We start from the raw sequence: 24,036 nt of genomic DNA, 5'->3' as shown, positions 1-24,036 counted from the left end.
AATATCATTACAAGTAATAACACTGGCCACGCTGCGATCACGTGGACTTCACATAGAAAACACGCAGTAGTTTCGTGATCGTAAGGTAATTTGTTACCTGTTTATTCAACCTCAACCAATAGAAATAGTGAAATTCTAGTACCTATTATAATATACTGATAGTGAAATCATTGCAGGGCCATTATAAGTGTGCGTAGATATAATATACGAGGGCAGTATGATAACTGGTAACAATGAAACAAGAAATGATTTTTTCAACAAAAAATCATTTTATTTTTCAACTTAGGTAGTCCCTTTCGGTACACGTAGTCCAGCATTTTTATGACCCCTTCCAAATAATACGATTCTCCAGCCCCTCAAAACAGGTGTTCGTTTCACTGATAACCTCATCGTTAGTGTCATTTTTTTCTTCCGCCGAGCAATTTTGCAGTCAGAAACCCGCAGAGGAGTGTCGGCGTCGATGCAAGCAGCACTGCACATGGATTTGGTCTTAGCGGCATTCAGATGAAGACCCACACGCATCGAGTTCGCGGCTAGCCTGTTCACGGATAGGAACAGTCACTCAATAATTAATAAGCAATTTTGTCATGGAAATGAATCACGCGTGCACCCGTGCATTGTCTTGGTGGAAGAGGACTTTTTTCAATCTTCAATCACGCGTACCATTGGTGGCACACTATCTTATATGTCGTTCCATGACTGTGCTATCAAGGATACCATAGATACGATGAAACAATACCATATTGAGGGAGTAGGTAGGTAAATATAAGAAAATTTTAAACGACGAAAAACTCCCGCCTTATGCTAACATTAATTTCGTCTCTACCGACGAAACGTCTTCGCTTGAAGAATCCTGTCTATAAGAGTGTAGGAGAGGAGCTGCTTCTGTGAGCAGGAGGCTGGTGACGTGACCGACTAGCATCGGGCGTGACAAACTCCCTTCTAATTTACCGTGGATCCGCTGGACGAGCTTGCTGGTTTTAGCTTCCACGAAAATATGGCGTGTGTCGGAACGGAATCCGATGTGTTTATATCATACTAATAGGTTTATATCCTTGAAAGAGTACCCACTTTACGAATATGGTGAAATTCAGACCACGGATCATATCGTGGTAATGTGACGTGTATACTTTCCCCGAAGGAGTTTCAGCCATACACCAGGCCGATCCGGAAGCTATATCTTTTAGATTGGTGCCTTGCCGGTTCCACTGTGACCTGTTATAATAATATGACTGTAGGTCTATGATTTTGTTTCCTAATTCAACAAAATCTTTTACCTATTTTTTATTGATTAAGTATATGTATATAAAAACATACGCCTAGAAGGTTTTTCTTCAACATCTTTGACATTTTAGCCGTCAAGCATCACCAGAGATGGACGATAATGCGTAGCCATTCACATCAGACTATGTACTCTGTTCTGTGAATAAATTATTATTCTACTGTTTCCAAGTCACTGAAATGCGTTATTTTTCATTAATTTTCAAGAAGCTGGTAAGCACCTACCTTACCCTTTGCCACCTTTAAATTGTTTTCTAAGAAACTTTCATGTAGAAATTATGGGGTTGCTTAGTCCAAGGGTGGAGAACCCTTTCATATTGGAAGGCTGCATTAGGTTAACTATAGGTAACCTAATAAGGGTGCATTCAATAATTCAAGAGGAAGTCTTTAGAATGGTATAGGGAGAAAACAATGATAGTCACATTTTTTGTGATTTTACTTAAGTACCTATGCAATGTGTATATATTTTACAAATACATTTAAGTATGTATTTTTTCATTGTGAATTAACAGAATTGTTGAAAACCATAAAAAAATATCAGTATGAGTGAAAACAATAAATGTCTAACCCCTTTCTATTTAAAAAAAAAATTATAAGTAAGTAGGTAGGTATGTTGAAGGTAGGTACTATTGAACACGGTAAAAAAGGCTTTTGTTCAGTAGGCGCAACTGCAAGATACTTAAAACCAGCAGTGCAACCTTAACGCAGGAAATGCTATGCTTTTAAAACCTTAAAAAATAAAAATCAAAAGCAGCAAATCGGTCGAGTCCGATGGACGATAATTTTTGTCCCTTTTACGGAAAATCGACAGCAATCGTGGCGAACTGTAGCTGTAGCAACAATTCCAGCAAACGAAACATTTGTCGCAAACAGCAAATCCTGCTTCTGTTATTATGTTGTTCAAACGAGTGCTCCAGGGAAAATCGGCGTTGAATAACATCAAAAACACGACCGAAAAGTGCAAAGATTGTGAACACTGCAAGTAAGTAAATACGATAAAAATATCAAATAAACATACATAAATCAGTATACGATTCATTCAATCATCGACCATAACATAACAATATCTGGATATTTTAGGATCAAAGCCATAACAAAATAATTAGTTGACGTACATTTTGACGTTTTGTTATTATTTTGATTGACAACCGGATTCATAATATTTACATTTTATTTAACAACCTACTGTATTGAATAGACAAAAGGTTAACATGCATACGCATGCGTTTATAATTTATATTTATTAATTTATAAGTAGTCCATCTTTAGTCCATACTCGGAAATTCAATAGCTACCTAGGTACATTGATAAAATAATACTATGAGGGTTCCTACTACATACAAAATCTGAAGTGGAAGGTACCTACTTTGGACATCAACCGATCGAGCAAACCGAAACATAACACAATTTACTTTTTTTTTACAGTAGGTTGTGTTGTGTTTGGTTTGGTTTGGTCTAATGTCTCAAAAAACCTCAATTACAAAAATATGAGATACCTACCTACTGTATTTTTACACAATGTAGGTAGGTACAGATTACAGGATTAACATGTGGCATACAGCTGTGGATGTGTAGATTTGTTGAATGTATTACAACTATTGGCTGGACACTCATTAGAAAATGACATTATTCAATTCAATTTATTTATTTTACATAGGTACCTACCATGTACATGACGTATTATAAATTGAAAGCGTTTACTTCATGACATAAAAAATAAGTGTCATTAACAATATTGAAATTAAGATACAGAGTAATAATATGATTAAATAATAAAAATAAAACTACATGGAAACACACCGAGCGAACTAAGTAGACTCTATCTTAAAAACTGAAAATAAACTCCACCTACTCACCTCATGTAAGTGGAATATATCAATATCCAAAGCGATTTGATTGAACAATAGTTATTGCCCTCCCAATTAGCATTGCTAATGGCAGGTTTGTTATGCACCTTGGGAGAATAAACAACGGATGCTTCCGATTTATGTAAGATAAGTATCAGAGACACACAAGTCAAGAATGGCAGCATTTCCACTTTCGCCGCCGCATTTAAGTTGGAAAAAATATGTAGGTAAATAAAGATCTCTTCTAAACTTTAAACTGCAGTATGTAAGCATACCTAAGAGAAAGTCAGTCATATAGAGCCACCGATAATATCGTGACTGGAAACTTGTACGTATGCAGTTCGCCGTATCACAATTCACCGTGAAATGTTGTATCGGAAATATATGGCCGTATATCAAAGACCGTCAAACCTCTTTGGGTCGTATAGTACTGAAAATAAAATTCATGTCTAAATAAAACACGGTTTGTGTCGGTTTACAGGAAGCCAGCAGCAAACAAATTTTGAAAATAGCCGATATACTGGATTATTTGTTAGGTTTTGGTTAGTTTAGGTTAGCTTTTCATTCTTGAATTAATGAATTTTACCAAAGTCCGCTATGAAAATTGAATTAATGTTCATATTGAATCTAATAAAATTACAGTATAGGGTCATCTCTTTCCGATAAGAAAGCTCACGGCGAACTGTGCTACGGTGAAATGTTTTACGTACAATTTACATGTAACCGGATAATATCCATGCAGTCAAAAATAAAAGAGTCTCAAAAAATTTGTCTGAACCCTCTCCACCATAAGGCCGTACTTCAACTGATGATGTAGGGCCCGGACAATAGACCCACTCTCAAGTCTGTTTTTAACTGAGGGCTTATAAAGAATTTTTAATACCCCGGAAGTACACGAGACGAAGTCCAACATTTGTAGCGCCTTTTTATAAATGGTAGCCATATGACCACTAAACGTCAGTTGACTGTCAAATGTAATGCCAAGATTCCTTACAGATGATATTCGCGAGAGATCTCTGCCATGCATCAAATATTGGAAAAACAATACTCGTGAGGCTTTAGTAAATGATAAAATATTGCATTTATCAATATTGAAGTCCAGTTACGCTTGCCCCTATCTAATATATTATTTATATCAAGTTGTGAGTGGACGACAACAACTTCCAAAAAGAGTTTCAAGCAAAAAAAAAATCTTAATTGTGAATGCGTTAGCAGAATATGTTAGACACGCATTTGTAATAGGTAACCATACCTACTTATTGTGATGTAAGTTTAAGTTAATTTATTAACTTAGTACATAGTATTATAATATGCATTATAAAATACAATTACATAGGTAGAAAAGAATAACAATGCTGTGAAGATATGAATGCAAATTTGCAGATGACCTTTGCTGCAATGTATGCAGAGTAAATAATTATCAATCCCATTCATCTGTATTTATCTACCTGTGTAACTGTCAACATCATGATAATTTGACTTACATAAGGTTGGTTATTTTTTTATAAATTTCGAGACATTTATCTCTAAACCTACTTTGCGGCTTTCAATTGCTAGCTCCTGTACAATGGTGTATTTTGGACAAAATGCAGGAAGACCACAAAAGAAACCAATGGATAAGGAGCTTAAAACTGGTTCTGTGCCAAAGCGAACTAGTTCGCGGATATAGCCGGGCGTACAGTGCCGGCCATACAAAAAACGCGAAACTTATTCGCCTGTCTTTGAAGACAGAATGCCAGTTTCAGGTGTTTGTTTTGAATAATTAAAAATTCGGAAGAATACTGGTCCAATAACGAGACATTTAGCATATGATTGGTAAGTGTTTATGATAAACTTTCAATATATTTAAAAAAAATAAGGTTTATTTTTGCTAAAATATTCGCGCTCTCTCACTTGCCGCCATACAAAACCTCCCAGCACTTAATGGGAGTGGAGTACTAAGAGTGAAGTAAAATTGGCAGGTCGCTTGGCGAGTTGATAACAGCAGAACAATTAATGCATTCATACAGTGGTTTTTAAGCGGCATTAAATGACACCCTAAAACCGGCTCGATCGGTGAACTTATTAACTTCTTCACTGCGGAGCATTTAATTACTACATTTAAATAACATGCTAATACGACGAATGTTGTGGATGTACCCAAGGGAGGCTTTCATTCCCCCCGTGAATCGACCTCCGCTAATGATGATGATTTTGATAGGTGTATGTCATGATAGATGATAGTGTATAAAGGCGCCTTTATTCCAATATATACGCATGATGTCGACCGTTCTGGATTTTGTCATGGAGAAATCCCAGATGTTTTTCCGTTTGTTTTTATTGTCATATTTTTCTTAGAATATTGCAGTATGCATTTTTCTGGGGGGGGGGTGGCGCCAACTGAGATATTATGTACACATGGTTAATATCATTGATGCATTGATTAAAGGTTATCGGCAGTTTGTAAAGTTTATCATTGTTGTTTTTGTAGACTAGTCCAGCCTCCTATAGGGTCAAAAGGGCCGGGTCTAAAGTGCCATCTGTGGTAAATACATGATCAACAAAGCGTCTAATAAAAGTGATTCCTATACTGATTTATCTTGTAGTTGATTCTGAGCTTTGCCAGTGGCTGGAATTGATCTTGTGTTTATAATCTGCATTATCTTTGAGTGAAGAACATTGTGTTTTGGCAAAAGGATTTAAATTCTTTTTTGTTTGATATTTACGTTTAAAATTCTATGAGGTCGTTAATAAGGAGATTAAATAGTAACAATCCTGAAGTCCTGCTTTACAATATCACAGTAATAAAACGATCCAGATATTTTTGAATGTAAGTAAATTATATATACATATTTTCGTGTTGAATTAGCAAAAATGTCAATTAATCATTTATAATTATTTTTATAAAGTGCAAGTTTTTGTTCAAATGATTAAGTACATAATATGGTACTGTTCGGTTATACGGAATACAGCGGAAAACGCATTTTGAAAATAGCCGATAAACTGGATTATTTGTTAGGTTAACCTAACCAAACCTAACCTAACCTAACCTAACCCAACCTAACCTAACCCAACCTAACCTAACCTAAACTAACCCAAACTAACAAATAATCCAGTTTATCGGCTATTTTCAAAATGCGTTTTCCGCTGTATTCCGTATAACCGAACAGTACCCATAATATTATTAAATGTTTAAGGTGTATTTTCCGATAAATGTTTCTTTATATGTAACCATTCAAAATTCATAACACATGATTTCGATATACACTCATTGTATACAAGATTTAAAAAAAGAAACATACGAATGTCACTTCTAATCTAATGTTACTTGCATACAATATACGTTTGTACGAAAATTTATTCTCTAATATTAGAAAGTGACATTTTTAAGACATATTTTTATTTATTGATTGCTACAAATTTTAAAACCTGTCAGAACAACTCGGGTGCCCTGAGAATTTTTTAAATGTATTTTCTCTGACTGAAATGTTCATTCAGTTTTTTCCGAGCTTAAATCTTAAATTATTGCATATCTAACAAAATTGCATGTGGCGCGCTGAACGATTATGCAATTATATCAAAGTGATTGGACCTACCTGCAGACATGTGCCGGTATAATTGGTTGACGGCTGAATAATTTTGGTGCCCTCAGAATTTTTTAAATGTATTTTCGCTGTCGACTTATAATATTTTTTTTCCGCCAGCATAGAGATCTAAGATTACCATCTAACAAAGTTGTCTGAAGTTAGCACGCTAAACGTTATTAACTTATGAATATAATTCCACTTTTATGCACCTAATATTAAAACCAATATTTGAAATTTCCACTATACCAATTTTATTTTTCACTACCAAACAGCAAATGTCACACCACACCACATTTACTCCCACAGGGTGTAGTTCTCGGTAGTTAGTATCATATTAATCAAGTATATCTTTAAATTTACGGTTTTTTTTTATTCAATGTATAAGTTACAAGATTTAAAAATGTACCATTTTTTATTGAACGTATGTATATACAGTGGAACTCCTCAGACACATAATTATTGGTTCAGAGAGGGTCACAAATCTGATTTACCAATTTAAATTAAGCCATCCATGCATTACCTCATCATGACGATATAAATGACCAATATTGGCGACCAGTTTTTGTGGTTTGAATCAAAGTACCAATAATATATTATGCTTACTTTGATTCCTTGCCGGCGTCAGGATCTTTGCAAATTTTAGCGTTAACGTACTTGCACTTACTAATGATAATTTTAAATTAAATTAAACTATTTTTTTATTCAATGAATAATTCACAATGTTTAAAAATGTGGCAATGATTATTAAATATACATAATTATTTAAAACACCTCAGAAACATATCTATTAAGTACATACTTAGAATAATATTTTTTGGATTGAATGGACACATGAATGAACACATTTTACAGACAATTCATATTTTAAGATGTAATTATTAAATATCTAAAAACATTAAAATGTAAAATATTTTTTTTGTAATACAAACATAAAATTGGTATTTATAAAAATGTTATTAAATTATGCAGTCCCTGAAAATAACTTTGATTTAAACATTACATATTATTATTGTAACAGAAATATTATGGGACAATTCATTTTTTTTTTTTAAACACCGGTTTTACTACTAAATAAAAATACATTTAACGGGAAATGCTTTCTATGTATGTCGAATCGAGCTTCGGTCTGGTTTGAGGCAATGAGGTTTTAAAATTTTCTCTATGATCATGGGGATGCACTTACGAGTAAAAATCGTATACTTTCAATTTGGAATCACTTGCACCTTATTGGCTGTAAACTGCTCCTTGCTAATCAACTGAGCCCTCATTGACACCGCCTGATACCAATAGGCTGACCTATAAACAGGTCCGGTTGATTGTCTCATAAAATTTCACAAATAATATACATGTGGTTATCCTATGAAATGAATCGATTTTAGCATATCCGGATATCATATCGCAATTTACGGTGAGATGTATTGGAAATATATGGTCGTATAGTATTGAGATGAAATTTATTTCTAAATAAGACACGTGTCGTATAATTTATATAAATTTCTGGTAGATGCTCGTATCAAGTCGTACCAAATATCTGATCATAATGACAGCGTTATTATGAAATATTTGAAACCAATCAATATCAAATTAATGTTCTTAATGAATCCAATTAAATTGGAACATCACTGTGTGCAATGGCTCCATGAACAATGTATAATCTTTTGATTTAAATGCTATACGGCCATTTCTTTCTGATAAGACAGCTCATGTTGAAATGTGTTACAGCGAAATGTGATACACACGATATTTACATGTAACCATCTAATTCATATAAAATTATCTATGGGATTTTTAATTTTTCATGAGTCATTGGAATATAATATTTAATGACATAATTAAATGTCAAAGCAATCATTACAACAGTTTTTTTAAATTAATTATTTAATCAGTCATCATGAGGAAAATTAAATTTCCCTTTTGCAACAAATGATTGCGTTTGCAATAGTTTATAGATACCATTTTTATATATACATTATAAATATTTATTCCTCTCTTTCATTGTTTAACTTATAAATGTTTTGCACTATAAAGTAGATAATGATTCTTTGGATATGATATGATCATCAGTTCACTTCATGTTTGAATATTTTCTGTTTAGATTTATCCAGTGATATCATTTTTCTACTAACCACAGTCATTAATTATTGTGCATTATTATAAAGGTAGACAGTGCGCTTTTATTTATGGTAATTATCTAACAGATACATTATGCAGATAACACGTTTAAATCAACGGTTCTCAACTCGTGCGTCGCGAGCAGATGATATGCGCACAAAAACATTGAGGTTTAAAATTTTTCAGAGTCCTCACGGAGATGCCCTTACAAATGAAAAACGAATATGTTTAGTTTGGGCAACTGAATTTATTCATTCGCTGTAAACCGCACCACACTAATCAGCCGACACGTCATTGGCTGTACACCACCTAATAAGCCAATATTAATGATAGTCTTACGGACTGTCAGAAATCGTATATGCATGTGAAATTTATGCGAATTTAGCTAAGAACCTATCCTATTATGGTACATCAATGGTATAATATACTAATTGATAGGTTAGGTCAGTGGTCTCCAAACTCAATAAGGATGTGAGCTACTTTCAGAAATTGAAATTGTCTGGCGTACTACTTATACATATTCCTCCTTTATAATTTTTTATCATCGTCCTTTTTCGTACTATACATAATATTATTATATTACTTAAAATAAATTAGGACACCTATTACAATAAAATATAAAATACGTACTTTAATTTTTTATTTATAAACTAAATAGTAATTGAAAAATATCTTGAAATAAGTGTGAGTAAACGCCCACGGTGGCCGCGCGGCATAAGCGTTGGACTATCATGCCGTGGGTCCCAGGTTTGAATCCTGGGTCTGGCAAGTACACATATTGTTTTTCAATATGTGTGTGAGTCAGGGTATGGACCTAATAGGTTGAGCAAGTGGCAGACATCCATTTCTCGTAAAAACAAAATCTGTTAATACAAACCTCTACTCTGTGGAGGCCCATATGATCCTATTAGGATCGGACATGGTCGAAGAAGAAGAAGAAAAGTAAAAATAATTTGTGAAAAGAATGGCATTCACTTTCCTCCACAATTTTTTCAATTCTCGGTGAGTACCTTGTCACTCCCATCTGAATGCAATTATCAAGATGTACATCTGTGAGTATGTTTCTATATTTACTTTTAACCACCTTCATAGTGGAAAACGTTGATTCACATAAGGAAGTGGAACAAAACAATGCCTTCGTTTTGAGAGCAATTCGAACTAAAATTGGATACTTTTCTGGTGGGACGAAAGGCCATACAGATTCTACAATTGAGGCAACACTCTTAAGCGACAGATCACTTTGAAATTCTATCAATTCCAATTATAATGCAGGGCCATCTTCTTGAAAATTTACGACGATACAGCTGGATAGTTTTTCATTTCGGAATCCAATAATAAAATTTGAGAGGCAAATTTATAAATGATAAAATATTCTACGCGAGCCACCGAAAATGTCTACCGAGCGCTACCGGTAGCTCGCGAGCGACCGTTTGGCGATCACTGGGTTTGGTTATAACTCCAAAAAAATTGGACCAATATTAATGAAACTTGTTGGTACCAGTTTTTGTGGTGCTCCAAATAGGTCAGTATACAGCCTTCTTCCAAAAAAACGAACTTGATTTTATTAATCTTGTCTCAATGTCAATTTCCAGATGAAATTCCACAAAAATGTGGGTTGTCGTTGATTTACTTTTTGAGATAATTGATTTTGACTATTTCATTATTCGATATCTCAAAAGAAACAATAACGCGTGTCTGTCAAATATTAAATAACATGAATCACACCCGACCAAAGACAGACGGGTACTTCAGTTTGTCCTAAATATAATCAATATAACATTGAACATACTAGTGATCACATACTTCAAAATGCATTTTTACTTCATGCTATCAAACTGTTCACATCCATTGTCACGTTCTGCACTTCTTGTCACAAAAGCCCCGCAGAGTGTAGATCGCTCTTGTAACATTGTTGCGTGATGAGCTATAGTCAACTGCGACGGTATTTATTGGGCTGTGTGTAGATGGCGCCGAGTGTCGAAATCTCTGGCGGCGTCGTCTGTACTTATCTATAACTTGAAAGTCACATTTTTAAGAATATTTTCCCCATATAGCAATATAAATAATCGTAATAATAAGTGTAAGTATTCTACAACGTTCTACAAGGAATAGAAGTTTTAAAATAATTGTCCTTGATTTGTTTAAAGTCTTTTATGAACAATCGCCGCTTTGTACGAGTCATAAAAACTAATGATTTCACTTTCATTATTTGTATCTTACTCTTATGGGGAGTATTTTTTTTGAACTTAGCATAGTTGCTTATACCAGGCTTCATGGAAAAAATGATCTATATTAATGACACATACCGAGGATAATTTAATCGAAATAAAATATCGTGGAAATTTTCAGTAGTAAAGAATATCCTACTATATAAATCGGTACACCGTTTGAATGTGTCACTTAATCGAACGCCATCCTTCAGTCAGTGCGTTTGTCGTCAGTGAAAAAGGTTGAGAACTCGTCTAAAGATTATTTATACTTTGTTGTTTAGATTTTGTATTCGATACGTGTTTTCTTATGTGTAAATATTGAATGCGTTGTGTTTGTTTTAAAATATATCTATCGAATACATTATATTATGCGTTTTAAAATCAATGTCAATAATTTATTTCTTCTTGTTTACAGTTTTAAACATGTTTCATGGTGATTGTGTTTTGTGATATTTGTCGCAGACTGGTGTTTAGGTATTTTTTTTTTATTGATTACAGTGTTTTCGAAGAGATCATGAAGGTAGTCTTGCTAAGCTTGGTGCTATGGGCTGGAATTACTTACGGAGGGGCCGTCATGCCGTACCCGTTCAACTTTATAGTTTCCGCTGGTAAATATTATTATACATTATTAAACAGTGTTAATTCTTATAGTATGTTTCTTCATCATATTGTCGGTCCCTATTAAAAAAGTCGGATCTGCAAAATGCTATTTTTCAGTACGAGCAATCAAAGATTTTTCATCAAATATTCTTTATGGCCTATTGCTTGCCATAATGAATAAAAATACGGGTTATAGAAACTTTTCTAAACGTTTATAAAAACATCCGTCTGTCCGGTGAACATAGCAGCAACTGTCAGATCCGACGCATCTTGCTCACCCACGCCCAGCCAACAATGTCGGTTGGTAAGAACCGACATTGTCTTTCGGAGACTCTCGGTAGATCCGTCATTTTTAACTTGAATATCTCGAAATTTTTCAAACAAACAAAAAAACTGTGATTGTAGTATAAATGTATAAAGTGTTTAAATAACTTTTACGTAATAATCCGAAAATGACAAAATTTCAGATCCGAATTTTTAAATAGGGACCAACGATATGGTGTCTATCAGTGGCGAAGGGTGGAGGTAGACTGTTATGATCCGCTATAAATAGTGCACACTAAACTTTGTGAGTCATACATATCTGATTTCATTGAAATAACACTACACTTTACAGATGGTGTTGGTTAGTTTTTGAAATTCAATGAAACCCTGCGAAAACCAAGCAAATAGATAATAGTCAAAAAATACTCACCTATCTAAAAATATCTAAAATTATGCAATTAAATCATACATAACTTTGGATATTTTATAGATAGAATAATATTTTTTATCTATTGTTTGGTTTATTCAGGGCTTAATGAATTTAAAAAAATGAACAAACAATATTATGTGTAATATGTATTTTTAATCTAACGAAAACAAAGAAGTATGAATGAAAAGGTGTGCACAATTTTGTCATATCGCCCAAAGTATACCAAAACTATTACCTATGGTTTGGTTTAGGCAGGGTTTAATTGATTTTTAAAAACTAACCAACAACATCTGTAAATTGTTGTCTTAGTTCAATGAAAACAAATACGTACGACTGAAAAAGTTTAATGTGCACTATTTATGGCGGATCATAACAGCCTACCTCCGCCCTTCGCTACTGATTGGCATATATTTAATTGCTTCTAGCAAAAATCACCACACGCTACTGATATGTATAGAATCTTCCTGGCGGGCAGCAAAAGATGTTATAGTTATATATTGTAGCTCTTGAGGTCTTATTGTGTGAAACCATCAATAATGTGTGGTTTATATTTCAGATATAATGTACCCACCGCCAATGTACGAGTATCCGTTTCCTAGTCCTCAAGTGCTGAAGAAACTGCCTACCATCAATGAGAAGCATTTAAATCAGTCAGTGATCTTTGGAAGGAACTCGGTGGAGATGCTGCGACGGCTGGAAGACAATTTGGGGGCTTCGGGGATCGTGGTGGAGCAGGGAAGCGCAGCTCATGGTCAGCTGATCACCGGATATCCCTCCGATGAGGCCATGAATATTCACAAGTCTTCGTGGATCGTCACCAAGGCCACGAACCAGTTGGCAGATGCCTACTGCGGGAGGTGTGATATCTCTTTTTTTCTGAAATATATTGGGAGCGTAAAACAATAGCATCTTTCTCGGTGAATGTAATATTGTTATTTATAATAATAATTTCATCGCCATGAAATTTGAAACACTCCATGACTAGGCTAGACAATAGACAATAGAATGTGTGGAGATTTTGAATCACCATGGCTTGTTACAGAACAGTTACCGTTTTATCATTGACCGTTTCAAACAATTTGTTTTGTAAATGTAATATAATTTGTTATTTTGTGAAGGTATGGAGTAACGGATGAAGAGTGCGCTAGTTACGTCAGCAAGCAAAGCCTCCGCGAGACTCCGCTGGGAGAGGAGTGCGCTGCCCTTCACAACCCCGCCTGCAGCGATGCCAGAAAATCTTCAAAGTACCGCACTTTGGATGGTTCCTGCAATAACCTGGTTAGGGGGTCACTGGGCAAGTCCATGACGGGTCTCAAGAGGCTGCTGCATCCAAAATATGCCGATGGTATTGACGAGGTAAGAAGGCTCAGCTGTTTTCTTGTGTAGGGGCCGTATGTATGAGATTCCCAAATTCTTTATAAGCTATTTAACCGATTTTCCATCGAATAGCTAATAACACTCTTTGTGACGTAAGCGATCTGACGTCACGCGCCATTAAAAATGGCTGCCTCAGCTAGCTGTCACTTTCAAATGTCATTTTAATTTTGCATTCATTGCAAAAAACATTTGGTTGAGGCCCTTATTCGTTTTGTAGATTCTGTAAAACATTTGCGAACTTTAAAAACAGTTCCTAGTCGTGCTGTTTACAAAATACGTATAATTTTGATCCCTAGTCTATAATCTAGATAGTAGGTAACTGATAAAATGCCTCGCTTATTTCGCCTATTTCGCTTGCAATATTTCTCATGGAGACATAAGATGGACTTACGTAAGATTACGATAAAATATCTCCGCTAAACCACCGCAAAAATATGTATCTACTGCTGTATCTCGCATTAAAATATACAATTGTAAGCATTCTGCGTTCTTCAAAATATTACGGTACCACCTACCTACCTAGTTAATTATTGTAAGATAACTGTAATAAACAAGGCACAACTCTCAAATACACTGGAAACATCAATAGTATCATACGGTGATTGGTATAAATGATAATATTATACAGAGATCATTACATATTACTGTCTTAAATCATTTGCATTTTCTGTCATTTATTCTTATTCTCTTTTGAGATCTCAATAATTGAAGTGAAGTTAGTCATAATAATATTCAGTATTGCCACCAAATGTATTCAGTGTTGCCACCAAATGGAAAAGTTTACTGGCAATACAACCTTTCGTACAGTAGAATAATTATAAAATACATGTGATAAAATAGCTGATAAATTATTTAAATTTCATAATAATTATTCATGTATAATTATCAAATTTATATGGTACCGTTCGCACACTTTCAGACACATTTACAATTTCAAAATTTTGAATTATTTATCGGGGAATGAAATTTTATAATACGAACACCATGACACATGATATGTCACATTCGTGACGTCACTTAACAGCTAATTACGTTTTTACTCATGCATACAAACGTGCAGTATATAGCCTATAAGGTTTTTGGGAATCTCATGCATACGACAGTAGAAGTATTGTGAAACAAAAAAAGTTGCAAGTAATACAATGGTTTTATTTTTTAGAATAATCAATGTTTTTTTTAATTTAATAAAAAAATCATTAAAACAATTAATTATATAAAAATCTCTTTGACACATTCGAAAAAACTTATTAAACTATATATTAATGATAAAAAATAAACATAAAACAATAATATGTAATATGAAGGGGAGAATCTTCAATGAACGAAGATTTAAAAATATATTTCTTAAATTTATGTTTAATTTGAAAAAAATATTGTCTTTCTTTTTAATGTTTTTAGATATGTCTTGATTAATTAGACACTCAAAAATCAGTAAATTGCATTAAATTGCTTGTATCGCGTTTACGAACCATCACAATATCTATGAGTCGATGAACAATAAAATTGATGCAACAACATGGACAATTTTTACAATAGCATAATACTGAAATATTGCTTCAGAATCGAATTAGAACAAGCCGGGTACTATTAGATTGAGTAGAGGGTTGTCCAATTGCCTGAAAACTTGCCAATTGAGGGTAGATGAATCTACATTCCCTGTTCACACACATGCTGTTTTTATAATTTGTCACACATTCATTATTTTCTTTGCTTCACTTTGAAAGTTTACGACACGGGTCATTCTAATAGTTCTGTCGCAGTTCCGATAGTTATATTGATTACATAGTTGTCGATAACCTGATATTATTTTTATATTAAGTAATTTTTATTACAATGCGCAGTAGGAAGATCCCGAAATAATCTACCATCTGAAGGATAATGACGTCAATAAGCATCATTGTTAGCAATTCTCAATGTTATTATGAACAATGATATAGCGTTATTTAGTATTTAAAAGGTTTTGCATAATTAGGCAATATGTATTATGATCCAAAAATATCGCCATGTTCTATAATACTAAAGTTTTATAAGGCTCCCTCTTATATAGTCCAAACTGTATATTGTTTATTGATAAATAAACATCACGAATCAATGAACTCAAAATCAATAGAAACATAGTTTGAATAGTTTACAATGGGGCATGGTAAAATTAGGCATATTCCATTCAAAATAATGTTGAAAAAAACCTTCTTCTTTAGAGTTGGAGCCTAAGTGTACGAAAATGAAGCAAAAAATGGACTTTTGGTCTACTGATTTAGTTGGCTACAACCTCAGACTATAGATACATCTATGCATTGCTAAATGAAGTTGCGTGCCGTGCGCTTGATTTGTGGGCGAGCGAACGCATTCGTATACAAATGTTTGAGACCATAGACCATTTCGCTAGTGCTCGCACTAGACGCTCAGAATTAAAATATAATTTTCTATTTTTTTACGTTATATAGTATTTTTCAGCGGTCAAAATGCAACCATTAGGTAAAGATATCCAATAATTTAAGTTATTTTAAAGAAACACTAGGTCACTTGATAATAAAATATATAATAATATACAAATAAATTATCATGAACATGTATCAACTTACCTATGGAACGTAATACCATCTTCTTGCTTATCAGTACGGCTACCACATTGTAATACAACACACAGAACCATCTTTTCTATTTAATTAACTAAAAATATTTACCACTGACTTTATTTTTAACACAAAAAATATCAATTTTAGCAACACGCGCTCGCAGGTTATCGACGCTTAGCTATGCAACAAACTAAGATTTGGCGGCGACACCATAACAAATCATCTCACACATCTGTAAACCTTTTATCTTACTCTAGCGCGTGTCGCAGAGATTATAAGGGTGCCGAATACTTTCTCTCTCGCACTCATGCATCGTTTTTGTTCAGGCCTTGGCTACAACTAACTTCTCATTGCTGGTTCATTTGAAGAGAACTTCACATTTCTACTATGGCATTCCACTATAATTTCAGATTCATCCAATTAGTTGACTAAATACATGATTCTATGTTCAGATATGCCAGCCCTGAATATGTAAATTCATCGGATTGAATAGTGTCGAAATTTGACATTTGAATTAAAATTCAGCTATAAATACCTGTGCAAAAATAATATTATGTAGGCAGCCAAAAGCAATGCATTGACTATTAATCTTAACATGAACAACCACCGAAAAATGAGTATGCAGGTTATGTAAACAAAGCAACAGACTTGAAAACAGAACACGAGCTGCCATTTTATTTTTGAGGCTAGAAGAGAATAGAAGGAGAAAATAATGAATTTGTTACTAATACAAACAACACAATATATAATCGATTCGAAAATTTAACTACTGTCAAACAAGAACTTCTTGTCCATGTGTTTAAACTGTGAACTAACAATCCCCTCCAGCGCAGCTAATCACACTTCCGTTTTCAAATGAGGAACGCCCCCAAATTTATCATTTAAATTTATGCTCCCGTGGTGTATGAATCTGTCAATTTACGTAATTTGAAGCTTTTTATAACAAAAATATGTCTCAAACGATCAGGAGTGGTGTTGGAATTAATATTAGTAAACTTTTGGTATATTGCGAAGAAGAAAATGAGTATCATCTAAGAGGAGAGCCGATACAATATTTAAACACGCCTCTAGCACGTGTTGCCACCATGACATACGTCATTAGAATTCTTCTACATGCGATTACAGCGACTGTTATCGCCGAATCCTTATTGTCGGACAATACCTTCAAAATTCCTAATACAAAATGCATATAAGACTCCTTTTATCTCGAGTCCAAAATCTTTGGTATGTACATATTATAATTAATTTTATCACACTTTCAATGGAATTACCCGGATTCTGCAATTGACTTGTTCTAAGATACAATGCCCTTCTGTATGTGCTTCGTTCTATTTATTTTACAAAGAATATCATTGTAACCATTATCAGTGCTTACGGCTGTGTGATTTACGATCTAAGTGACCACAAGAATAAATCTCTCGGTTTACTCGTCTCACATAGAGTGTCAATCAATCAAAACTAGGTTAAACAAATACTTATTTTATTTTATTTATCACGTAACATGTTATCTGTTACACAATTTTTGAACTTTGAACAAAAAACTACTCTATCTTATTTATAATATTCATGTTTATTTCTACAAGCGTATCGACATGATACGTTTATTGAGACAATCGACATGACCCTATTGCATATTGAACTTTTCTTAAATCATAATGGGAAAACTGGACATTTTTTTGGTTGTTGCTTAACGTGAGATGATGATCAAGCATAATATTTCAGTATATGACGTTTTCATTTGGGTTTATGTGTTGTAACAACATTATCAAGACTACTAAGAATGGATTGAAAAATAGAATTCTACCGAGTACCTAAATGCTGACACAATTAACAATGTGTTAATTATTGTTGTTTAATGTTTTATTCGTAGCCGAGAAAGAATACCGCGAGAAGACCACTGCCCCACGCCAGGACAATCAGCGCAACCATTGCCGGAGATTTCAACGCTCCAGATACAAAACGCACGCTGGCCCTCATGCAGTGGTCGCAGTTTGTGGAGCATGACCTCGTCCACGTGCCAATCAGAAAAATGGGTATGTTATGTTTCTGCTCATTAATGTTTGTATATTTATCGACGATGTGTTGATTTACACGAAGCTCGTCGGCTCTTAATACAGTTACTATTATGAAACAATATTCAGCAAACACTCATGTTATATTTAACCATATTAAATACTGTTTAACTTTTATAATTATGGGGGCGGAGTAATAATATAAAATAGTTTGCAATATTAGTAATTGTGTAATAAATTGATTAGTAGAATACACTTTAAACTTTGCACTTTTTACTACACTGATACGTATCTTTACCTGATTACCTTGCATAGAATTAGGTCAAAATGATATTCACTTTTATTAATATGACTGTAGTAATAAATAAATAGATAATAATATATTATGTAAAAAAATAAATTTTTAGAATATTTTACATCATTGTCACCCTATAGCTGGAGTGTAAAGTTATGAAGCGTTTACTTTACACATGTTTATTGTTTACGAACATGATGTCACTGTCAATAATATTTTAATCAAATGCCCCGTTTCCCACTAGAATATAGGATGGAATGTAAACAAGATGCGTTGTAGTATAAGTAATATTGTTTAATTTAAAGATTATGATATAATTGTTTTTAATTTTAATTCATAGTCTGAATGCTAATATAATAAAATTAATAAAATAATCCTGTTCATTCACAAGTTGGAATGATTCATAATTTTATTGAACATCTGAGGTAAATCGCAAAACATGATTTGTCTATTTTAACCGGTTCTATGCCTTCAGCGAGTTATCTCTATGAAGCCGTTATCGACATGCCCGATTTTGAACTCAAATTATTATCAACTGTCGATTGGTTAGCATAATCTAAAAAACTAAACACACAGTGGCATTTGTTTGAATAATTATGAAATACTAAGCCACAAATTATCGGTATTACAGCGATTGTAGTATGAGCTTCGCTCTACATTTAACGTGTGTCGTTAAAATTCTGCGGCCTATCAGATACTGCCGTAGTAGTATCGTGAGGCATAGAAAAGCCTGAAAAATCAGAGTTTTAATTTTACAAGCCTTCATTGTTTACAGTATAAAATAGTTGTTTACAGAGAGTTATATCTTTCATTAAGGCATCTATAAAAAAAAAATACTGAAACTTCCATGACATATCATATTTTGCTACTGACCCAGATGGCAAACTAATATGTCATTGAAATTGATCAACTTACTTAGTCTGGAACTGTCATCTTGTACTTTTAAGTGGATTCGAAATAATAATGAGAATTTAAAAAAAGACGACTAGACTTACCATTATATCTTGGGTACAGACGCTATAACGGTGATCTAGGGAACTTCGGTTCCCCCCCGTACTTTCGGGTATAAATCTACGCCCCCTACCCCCGCTATAGTCTGCATACAAAATGCTATACAACCGTAGCCAAGATATTATGATGGTTCTAGTATACATGTTTTGACAAACAAATAATTTTATTGTAATAAAAAGATCACGTTAAAGTCACAAAAGTTTACAATTGTTATACATTAAACATCACCACCACTTGGATATACGTCATCCAACTCAATTCATTAAAGTCTGTTACGTCTTCAGTTATGGTTAGAGACCTCTAAAAATCCCGGCAGTCATCTGGATGAATTTGGATTTATGGAAACGTTTTCGTTGTGCGATAGGGCCATGGTAATGCAGTCCAATCACAATGTGTATCCCTCTTTTCTGATGTTTTAAATCTAATGTTTTAAAAAGAGGATTCACATCTGTTGTGTATTTAAAATGTACAATGTATGTTGATTTGTACTGCAGCCATTATTTTATTTTAAACCAATCCACCCTTTGGCCACATGTGTCGTTCACTCTTTTAATCAACACATTACCATTTTTCAACAATTCTCATTTCATTGGTAAAAACATCACGGTAATGCAGTCCAATCTCAATGTGTCTCCCTCTTTTCTGATGTCTTAAATCTAATATTCTAAAAAGTGCGTTCACATCTGTATTGTAAGTATTTAAAATGTACAATGTATATTGATTTGCACTGCAGCCATTATTTTATTTTAAACCAATACATCCTTTGTCCATTTGTGACATTCACTCTTTTAACCAACACATCCCTATTTTCAACAATTCTTGTTTCATTAGCATCAAATGAGGCTATTTCGTCAGAACCTCAGTACAATAGCTTCATGCAACTTAAAACACTGACTGTCTTCGTCGATTTTACAATATCGCCCTGTCAGATTGAATGTCGATAATAATCTCTTATAATAAGCTATGTTTGTGGACAGAAATGGAGAAGAAAACATCTGTTGGAAATAAGTGTGAACTTCTGACCTCTTCATTTGTAATATCGTTTGGAACTAGTATTTCCTCAATTGGTTCATCAGCCTGTGGCTCATTTGGATCTTTCTGATCGGTAACGACATTCGATACTGATTCCAAATCAATAAGCTGTTGCGTATTCATCTGCCCATTTTCTTGAGTTTTTTCTTCAACTACAAAACGGGGTTACATGTAAATTCTATGTATTACTTTTTGCCGTATCACAGTTCACCGTGAGCTGTCGTACTGTAGGTATAGCATTGAGATAAAAAAATGATTCGTAATTTGTGGACCATTGCAGACAGTAATGTTCCAATCTTATTAGATCCAATAAGAACATTAATTTGATATTAACGATAGATAACGCTGTCATTATTATCAAATATTTATATTATAGGTACGACTTGATACTTATGAGCAGCTACTTGTTAACCTGCTTTTGAATCATTGAAAATTATATAAATATAAATTCTAATGGATTTAAGTTTTGTACTATTCCATTTGAGTCGTTTTTTGCGACCCGGGTTTCTCCTTTCGGCATCTTCATGCACTGTGTATACTCACCAAAAGGCAAATAAACACTGACAGTCAGCCTGATGATGCCGAAAGGTGAAACCCGGGTCGCAAAAAACGACTCAAATGGAATAGTACAAAACTTAAATCCATTAGAATTTAAATTCAAATTCCATTAAGTACCTTCGGTCGATAGTATTAATATTGTATATAAATACATACTTTCTAATTTACTTACCTACCTATTTTCTTTTGTCTTTTACTTGTATTCCGGTGTTTTTTATTACATATTTTTCAAATTTTTCATTTAGATGTGAATTTGATTTCAATGCTATACGGCCAGCGGTTTTCGATACATCTCACAGTCAACTGTGATACGGCCAACTGCATATTATGTAGATACAATTTTCCAGACAATAAATACTATGGCAAATAAAAAAACGAATAAATTATATCTAAATCTCTCTTAATCTAAAATTAATACAAACACTGGTCATTTCTTTCAAAAAGAGATTGATAAATGTTCAAAACATAATTTTGACAAATGCACGTGCCTTTTATAATATATAATAATATTGTTTTGAAACTAAATTGATTTTTAAACTAAGAGGCCATCCGTAGACTGAAACCGTTTGCGGTCAAGAACTGTGTGCCATACTAAACTTATGATTTCTGTTCATGGAAATATATTTTGACAAAGTATATTATAAGCATGGTATCCGTTTATACCATACACTTACTAACTTAGTGAAAATATATTTACATGAACAGAAATCACAAGTTTAGTATGGCACACGGTTCTAAACCGCATACGGTTTCAGTCTATGGATGGCCTCTAGATTGATTTTTACATACCATTTGTGATGTCATCAAAAGCAGAATGATATCCATGACTGCGGTTATACTGTGAGTCTTTAAATTCGAAAAGTCTCAATTTTTTCTGCGGAACATTGTTCATTTCCGGATCATACGAAGGGTCGATATCAATATCATCATCAGCATCTTGAATTATGTCCCTGACGCTCTGCAAACCATGAAAATAACGTTGAAAAATAAAACAAATAATATTTACTGTTCCGCAAGTAAAGTCTATTTTGATCACCGACATTCAAACACAATTTTACTAACTGTGCTATCATCTAATTCATTGCTTGATTGCGAATCAATATTGACATAGTTATTCTGCAACAGTAAAGGTTTAGTATTTGATATTGTATTGGCGCCATCTTGAAATACGTCAGCAGTGCCCCGAAAGCACAAAAACTCATTAAGGGCGGACATGCTCAGCGCAGGTCAAAATAGAGCTTTTATTGCATTTTCAAACCATGATCCTGGACATTCCTTAAATGTTGTAGATAATCTAATTATATAATTTTGAAGCCTTGTTATCCTCTATATTTATTTTAAACATTTGATGACTGCAAAAAGTATTTTTATTACATAAAATAGTGTTCTTTTAAACCTCTCGCTCTAATGTTTTAGAATATAGTCATATTTCAGTACATGAATGTGCAGCGGTGTTAAGATTTTTTACATTTATTAATTTTTAAACGCATTTATAAAACCATTAGTATAATTTATGACGAGATAATTTTTGTAAAATATTTACGATAAAAAATTATATTGATAATCTCTGTGATCCCAAATTTGACAAGAATTAGGCGTTTTATTATTCAAAAATGGGCAAGATTAACACATTTGAAGATAATTCTAAAGATACTAATTATAAGCCATGTCTTTGACCATTCAAGTGTGATAAACATTCTATGAATAATGATTGCTTTATAATAATTATTGACCAAAGAATAAGGTAGTGTTTTTTTGAAATACGACATTTCTTTTGTCATTCCCCAGTGGTTAAGCTACAACATACGGCCGTAGCCATAAATTTACAAACTAAAATTGAAGTAGGGAGTAAGATTATGTTAACGCGCGTGTTTGAACATGTACTTAACCGAAATTTGTTTTATTTTTTTTTAAACGGCAAACATCAGTAATTGCGCAATCGTGATTTGCGCAAAATTGCCCAATCGGAAACCCATTTTTCGCAAAAACTGGGATTTGTGTCTCTTACAAAAATTGCGCAAACCACGATTGCGCAATTATTGGTGTTTGTATTTTACATTTTTTATATTTCCACAAAAAATTGGTTTTTGTGTCTCTTGCAAAAATTGCGCAATTATTGATGTTTGTATTTTTTTATTTTTTGGGATTTCGGCCTTCGGGATTCCGGCCATTCGGGATTTCGTCCGGCACCCAGTACCTAAGTAGTTTATCAATCAAACTACTGAAACATTTACACTTAGCAGATAACTTACTTAATATTTTGTTTGTAATTTCATACTATTTTAAAATACGCATTTATGCATAATAATATACATGTTTAAGCTTTATTATAAATCGCTGAAATATAATGTTATTTTCATTCTAACATCTAACATTATTTTTAATATTTGTTGTAAATATAAATAAGTACCCATGTAGGTATAGACAATAAATTAATTGATTATGCACATCTTTAAGTTTTAGCGAGGGAAGAATTATTTTCTTTTAATAAACATTATGATAGGCATAATAATTATTCTCAATCCTTATTAAAAATGTGTCAAGCGCGAAATGTATAAGGTACAACTACTGAGAAGATAGAAGCATATTAAACTGACTTGCTTATTTACTCCAACAAATCGTAACGTACGTCTATTCCTTTGCGCATTTAATTCAACTGTGTGGCGTCCAATCCTCCCGGAGGCCAATTGGGTCGGCGTCCAATTGGGCCGGCGTCCGATTGTACCGGCGGCCAATTACCGGAGGCCAATCGCCGGAGGCCAGTTCGCGGTGCCAGTTCGCGGTGCCAAATCGTCTCATTCCCGGTCCTAGATGAAGCATGGATTTCAAGATATGAACAGATTTTTTCACAATGGTTATTAAGCA

The 24,036-nt window shown here is 33.6% G+C and overlaps 2 protein-coding genes across 2 annotated transcripts in view; one reads left to right on the top strand and one right to left on the bottom strand.

Annotated features, from left to right (window-relative positions):
- Nucleotides 1-1,953: 1,953 nt before the first annotated feature.
- The window catches only part of LOC147073296 (peroxidase-like), a 33,030-nt gene continuing 10,947 nt past the window's right edge, over nucleotides 1,954-24,036 (top strand). Inside the window, exons 1-5 of the mRNA XM_085945404.1 lie at nucleotides 1,954-2,263; nucleotides 11,515-11,624; nucleotides 12,867-13,167; nucleotides 13,429-13,666; nucleotides 18,134-18,296. Of these exons, the coding sequence (XP_085801530.1) occupies nucleotides 2,175-2,263; nucleotides 11,515-11,624; nucleotides 12,867-13,167; nucleotides 13,429-13,666; nucleotides 18,134-18,296 (901 nt within the window). The 5' untranslated portion in view covers nucleotides 1,954-2,174. The remainder of the gene's footprint in view (nucleotides 2,264-11,514; nucleotides 11,625-12,866; nucleotides 13,168-13,428; nucleotides 13,667-18,133; nucleotides 18,297-24,036) is intronic.
- Nucleotides 19,730-22,123, bottom strand: LOC147073297 (uncharacterized). The gene is made up of 2 exons (XM_085945414.1): nucleotides 21,961-22,123; nucleotides 19,730-20,765 (listed from the first exon to the last, which is right to left on the bottom strand). The coding sequence occupies exons 1-2, from the start codon at nucleotides 22,061-22,063 to the stop codon at nucleotides 20,533-20,535; spliced, it is 336 nt and encodes a 111-aa protein (XP_085801540.1). The 5' UTR covers nucleotides 22,064-22,123; the 3' UTR covers nucleotides 19,730-20,532.

Source organism: Rhyacophila brunnea, unplaced genomic scaffold, assembly GCF_057557595.1.
Source record: "Rhyacophila brunnea isolate RB1 unplaced genomic scaffold, BYU_Rbru_1.0 scaffold_18, whole genome shotgun sequence".
Classification (NCBI taxonomy): domain Eukaryota; kingdom Metazoa; phylum Arthropoda; class Insecta; order Trichoptera; family Rhyacophilidae; genus Rhyacophila; species Rhyacophila brunnea.
The sequence above is the reverse complement of the archived record's forward strand: the minus strand, read 5'-3'. Positions and strand labels throughout refer to the sequence as shown.

What these genes read in the sequence shown, in the direction of transcription:
- LOC147073297 (XM_085945414.1), bottom strand. Translation starts at nt 22,063, where the DNA reads ATGAACAATGTTCCGCAGAAAAAATTGAGACTTTTCGAATTTAAAGAC. An exon ending in TTTTGATGACATCACAAATG is followed by an intron (nt 20,766 to 21,960) that starts GTATGTAAAAAT and finishes CCCGTTTTGTAG; the next exon opens with TTGAAGAAAAAACTCAAGAA.